Raw genomic sequence first — 6,361 nt, 5'->3', positions numbered from 1 at the left:
TTCGTTCCACAGGGTGGGGGCTCCCACAGAGAAGGCCCTCCCCCTGGGGGTCGCCAGCCGACACTGTTTGGCCGACGGCACCCTGAGGAGGCCCGCTCTGTGGGAGCGTACCGGTCGATGGGAGGCAATCTGCGGCAGAAGACGGTCTCGGAGGTACCCAGGTCCGATGCCATGGAGCGCTTTAAACGTGGTAACCAACTTAAGTACTCAGGTACTTAAACCTGAGAAAATTAAACCAAGTGTCTAGATTTATATTACAGTTAGTATGATAGAGTGGATTAGAAAGTAGTAAGATGACTTGCAATAGCTATTTACATCCACATGCTCACGTTCTACAAAATCTCAGACAAATTGAGCACTGTTTTCAGGTTAATCTATTTACTATAGTTGATCTTTGCTTTAAGATGTATGTACTATTAATGTTTTACTAAAACTTTAATTTTGCAAGCAAATCATATATTTAACACTAATCCATGACAACTCTATACAAACCTTGATTTCATTTTGACTTCTTGGCATGATTGAAATATAATAAAAGGGGAACTGGCATATACTTTATAATGGTTCATAATGAGAAACTACTTCATTTAAAATCAATGATAATTTTCCTTTATGTAAGAAAGAAAAACATAAATGTTATCAGGATTTTTACCAGTCCCTATTTTTTTCTTTCTTGACATCAAATCTTCTCTCCTTGATCGTTCTGGTTCCAGCTGGGAGTAATCCCATTTATTGAAACTTCTTGGTTCATGCAGTGTACCTAACAAGGTTGTGCAAAAAAGGATTCATAGTAAAAATCATAATCTAGTGGATGATGTTGACTATGACTTAGACTATATATGGAAACAAAAGGAGTGAGAGGAAGAAATTTAAAGAACTAAATGAATTCAAATTAATACACGTGTTTTCAAATAGCATGTTCTATCTGATTACGTAAAGATCATTTGAAGAGATTAACATTTATTGTTCCCAACCAGTCTGTATTCATACAGCCAAGAGGGATAGATCTGTTTAGTTCCAGCACAACATCATATTTTTTTCAGATTATGAGCCACCCGGGTTCATAACTGGGAAAAAGGCCTTGGTGCATATACTGTATCTTGCAACCTGGGCCATCCAAATATGTTGAGATTCCAACTGATATGATTTCTATGCAGCCCAGGCAACACAACTGATCTTTAACTCATATATTGGTAGACAGTGACAACCATCCTAAATAAAGGTACACTAGCTACCTAGGGCAATAAAATTCCAAGTATTCAAGCAATTAGAAAAAAAATGGAGAACCTTTTCTAGATCTTTTGCCTGACCTACTGCAGGATAACTGTTAAAAGGTTATACCACCAGAAGTTAATAAAACACTACAGTATAGGCGTGGAGTATGCTGTCTTTATAAACAGCATTCTTTCATATGCCATATCACATGCTGTGTTTAAATGTTTTTTTCATAAAGTTGCCTAACTGATATAAAAAATACTGTGCTTAAGAAATACAAGGACAAATTATCTTGGCATATAACTAGCTGAAACAACAAAGAATCTTAAAAAAACATTTAAAAAAATTATTATTATGGCACACTTTGGCCTCTAGTTCACAAAAACTTATGCCATAATCAACATTTTTGTTGCAATAGTTTAAAAAACTAATTTTTGGAAGGTACAAGTAGTAGATTCATCCCTTGATTCCCATCTAGGATAAGTAAGCGGAAAGGCAGTGACAGTGCATGTTCAAAACTTATATGACCATTTCTTGAGTAAGGATATCATGGCATCTCACCTCCCAGCCACTCGAAGAATACATCACAAAGTTGGGCTTTGAATTCAGAGGTATTAAACCAGGACCTCGGGAAACAGGAGCAGAAGCAGATGTACACAGCTTGACTCAATAGTGATGGAAAAAACTAAAAACTCAAACAAAGCAGGAGGGTGTGTGTGAATCTCAAATAAATCTATGTCAATTGTATTTGAGTATTTAAATTTCTCAGCCAATTAATTTTCAACCTGTGTTATAAGAATATTAAACCTCCTTAAAATCTTTTCAAAAGTCCCTCAATTAGAAGTTTAATGATTGGCAGTCAGATAATCATCATCTTCTCTCCTAACCTGACAGAGCGAGGGGGAAGAGTCAAATGAGGACTTAATCTAGAATCCCTATATGGGCCCGAAGGTGTCCGAATTCCCCCTCCCCCTGAATACTGTTGAATCTTATCTAGTTTCGCTCAGATATAAACAAGAAGATTTCTGTGTATAGGCTTGAGCAATGATTTCTTCCAGTAGAAATCGTTACATAATTACTCAGATCGTGATGTTGCATTTAGCTTACTCCTCCAAAACCGTAGCGTGCCACAAGAGTAAAGATAGCAAATATATACTTTGGGCGGATTAAATCACAGTTTAAAAAAGACGTAGATAACTACATAGATACTGAGTTGGTATTAATGAAAAGTAGACAGAAATTCACATTCAAGTGAACTTCCGTATTGCTTGAAAACTAGTTCCTAGAAATAAGTACTGTAACAAAAGAAAGCTACTGACAGAAATACTGACTGCTTATGAAAATAGATTAAGTTCATCTTTATTTTTATCTATTTTTCTTAGGAGGGGGAAGCATTGGTATTAACTGGAAATCAAGAAGAGATGGCATACATTTTACACAATAAGAAGCCATAAGCTGATTATTGAAAAAGAAACCATAGTGTAATATTCAATAGTGTCCCAGTTTTAACCCTTAGATTTAAAACGTCTTCCTGTATTTCTAAAATTTAAATCATATCACACTTAAGATTTGATTAAAAAAATAACACTAATATCGCTTATAGTCCAGTATTTCTTAAAATCTTTACTCACCTTGAGGATGCATTCCTGGTTTGAAACCCTGTGATTGCCTAATAGAATGCTGGCATAATTTTCTGCAATGCGTTCAAACAAGTGCCCCTGAATTTCTCGATTTGGCTATTGGGAGAAGTATAAATTACATAGTTATTGAAGGCATATTTATTTAACCACAGTGTCATGGCAATGGAATTTTAGGAAGGAAAACTAGTGACAAGAAGCCTAAAGTAAAAGCATACTGTCATTAGATGTAAATGGGACTGCCTCTGAGAAGTACAGATAGTCCTTAATTTACAACAGTTCAAAGTTATAACAGCACTGAAAAAAGTGACTTATGACCATTTTTCACACTTATGTTGTAGCATCCCAATGGTCATGTGATCAAAATTCAGACGCTTGGCAACTAACTCATATTTATGATGGTTACAGTGTCTTGGGGTCATATAATCACTTTTGCATGTTAACTTACAGACTTTGGAGGTTCATCAGCCCTCTTCAATGCTACCATTTAAGGACAATCTATCTAGGTTTTGAATTAACATTTGTAGCATGTATCCTATATTTTTAGACTTTATAAATACAGTTCTGTATGAACAATTAGATTGTGGATGGATTTTATTTTTATTATTGTCAAAAATAAAACTTAACATATCCCAGGCTTCTAGTAAAATCTACTTCTCTATGTTCCTAATTTTCTTTCCAAAAAACCTCCAATACATAAGTAATTTAAGTTTCCTAAATAAAAGAAAGCTATCCCTCAATTCCAGGCTACTCAGACAATTTTACTTAAGAAATATAAATTTGAAGGGAGGGAGGGAGGGGAGAGGGAGTTAAAAGGGAAGGGGAAGTGGGAAGGAGGGAGGAAGGGAAGGAGGAAGGATCATATACTGCATGGGAGTCAAATTCGATCGTGTCATGTGATGTACTGTGATGTATCGTGACTTTTTCGCCTTTGTGGAGCCGGGGTGGGCATGGCTTTTGCAGGGTTGCCAGTTTGACACCCAATATACTGTGTCGGTTTGCCAAAAATGCGATAGACCAGGGGTAGTCAACCTTGGCTCTTTTATGACTCGTGGACTTCAACTCCCAGAATTCCTGAGCCAGCTATGCTGAGGAGAAAGGGAGAGGTTTCCATGCTTAGCCATGCTGGCTCAGGAATTCTGGGAGTTGAAGTCCACGAGTCATAAAAGAGCCAAGGTTGACTACCCCTGCGATAGACAGACAGACAGACAGACATTGTCTGATTCTCTCCTCCTGCATTATCCTTGTAGTAATCTTGTAAATTTGTATGTTTGATGCTCTGGATTGCAATATTCACATTTTTGAGATATATGATCAGATACGACTTTTTCTCTCCTCTATACAAAATTGTTAACATACCTTAGTGAATATAATAAATATGTACTTCACTGGTTTTAATAACATCATTGTTTTAACATTATATGGTACAGAATCACAGAGCTGGAAAGGACACTTAGGTCAGCAAGCTACAGATAGTCCTCGACTTATAATCACAATTGAGCCCAAAATTCCCATTGCTAAGTAATACAGTTGTTAAGTGAGCTTTGTCCCATTTTACGACCTTTCTTGCCACAGTTGTTAAGTGAATCACAGTAGTAAGTTAGTAACATGGTTTTTAATTGAATCTGGCTTTCCCATTGACTTTGCTTGTCAGGAGGTCGCAAAAGATGATCACATGACCCCGGGACACTGTACTGCCATAAATACATGTCAATTGCCAAGTGTCTGAATTCTGATCACATACCATGGGAATGCTGCAACAGTTGAAAGTGTGAAAAACTGTCATGTCACCTTTTCTGTGTCGTAACTTTGAACATCACTAAACAAATGGTGTAAGTCAAGGACTACCTGTACTCCTATTAATGCAAAAATCCAAATTAAAGCAATAGTTATAAGACTTTTTTTAAAAAAAAAACCCATTATAGTTTTTCTTTGCCAATATTTCAAAATTCTGAATAGCTTATTATAATTTTATAATTATATAGAACATATTAGAGATATAGATTTGGAATACCATTATTTTAAAACAGGTGAAATGATATAAAAATGGTGAACCAAAAATGAAAAATTGGAGAAATGGAATTTAACAATCTAATCAATAACCATCTTTTATCCTTACATGATATAAGTGCAGGAATTGCCACCAGAAACTATCCAGCAAAACAGCTCGGGTGCTTGGAACATCAAAAAACCTGTGCAGCATTTTCACAGCCCACTTCGTCTGTAAAGAAACAAAAGAGTAATACCATAGTCTATATCTGTCTTCCCTCCTATGTTACGAACCCTCCACAAGTGTGGAATTGCAATTCTCTGACTTCCCTCTATGAACAGACAAAGCCTGGCAATAATGGGACTTGCTATCTTGTACATCTGGAGGAGGTCAGCTGGGAACTACTAGTCAAGATATTTTAAGAATTGTCTGAAAAGATTATTTTATGTATATTTACTCCATCATCTTGTTTTACCTTAGACCTAGCGGGCCTAATCAGAACTATATTAAGCAGTCATAACAAGGGGTTTAAGTTATATTTTGAATCTCAGCTCTCCAAATTGTGAACTAATCTGAATAAGTAAGCATAGTTAAAACCTGAAGAGAATAGTTAATATCATGCTCTCAACTGAACCAATTCAAACTGTAAAGCTGGTTTCATCTCAATCTGTAAATCACAAAAGTTGTTCCTTGAATCTTTATCCTGTGTAACCGAGTGATGAAATCTTTTGTTCATACCAAGTGGTTGCATCTAGATACTCTATTAATTAGAAAGATAACTAGATCTACTGTACTCATTTGAAGCTGAGCAAGGAAAAAAACAAAATCCCTGTGCAGTCATCACCAGGGGGCATTAAGGCCACTTAATATCAGGTGCTAAAGCAAGTAAATATATGGTTAATCTGTCCCTGCTATTTTTCTCCAGAAGTAAGAGTATTGCCACATAAACCCCGAAGGTCTGAACTACCTTCCCAACTACAGTTTTACTCTGAGCACGAATCACTTTCTCCAAAATTTCATTCAGCTCTATTCCATTGGGCAGTGGTGTCATTTCCTCTTCATGATATCCTGGGTAATGATACAGCTCTACAAGTTTATTCTTTTCTGTGATCATCTAAGGATCAAAGGAAGAAATAATACATGAGAAACATAGGCCCATAATTCAATAGGTTGTACTCAAGCAATCTGTTCAGAAAAAATGAATGTCCGTCTGCCTAATAAAATGGGTATGGTTAGCTATCTTTCAATCAAGGTGCAATATTGCCCAGAATATATTAAGTTTAATGTATAATGTATTGGTAAATAAGTCAAACTAGGGAGTCACTGTACCAAGCAAATTAAGCCCTAGTTATTCTTGTAGTGATGAACTAAGGCTTATTAAGCAGGATTCAGGCCTCAGATCCGATTAAAGCAGTCATTGTAAGTAAAAGCTAAGTAAAATGACAGTTACCATATACACAATAAGCCAGAACATACTACTTTATGCTTCCTGATCTTTATAGAATTTGCAGATTAAATC

At 36.1% G+C, this 6,361-nt stretch overlaps 1 protein-coding gene across 1 annotated transcript in view; it reads right to left on the bottom strand.

Annotated features, from left to right (window-relative positions):
- The window catches only part of LOC107300399 (protein FAM227A), a gene marked incomplete at its 5' end in the record, with an annotated part of 16,411 nt that extends 10,455 nt beyond the window's left edge, over positions 1–5,956 (bottom strand). Inside the window, 5 exons of the mRNA XM_015829731.1 lie at positions 653–760; positions 1,777–1,900; positions 2,847–2,951; positions 4,972–5,073; positions 5,810–5,956. Coding sequence (XP_015685217.1) covers positions 653–760; positions 1,777–1,900; positions 2,847–2,951; positions 4,972–5,073; positions 5,810–5,956 — 586 coding nt within the window. The remainder of the gene's footprint in view (positions 1–652; positions 761–1,776; positions 1,901–2,846; positions 2,952–4,971; positions 5,074–5,809) is intronic.
- Positions 5,957–6,361: the final 405 nt, after the last annotated feature.

Source organism: Protobothrops mucrosquamatus, unplaced genomic scaffold (assembly GCF_001527695.2).
Source record: "Protobothrops mucrosquamatus isolate PMUCROS unplaced genomic scaffold, P.Mucros_1.0 scaffold6905, whole genome shotgun sequence".
In the NCBI taxonomy this organism is placed as follows: Eukaryota; Metazoa; Chordata; class Lepidosauria; order Squamata; family Viperidae; genus Protobothrops; species Protobothrops mucrosquamatus.
Note: the sequence above shows the minus strand (reverse complement) of the source record. Positions and strands in the feature narration are given on the sequence as shown.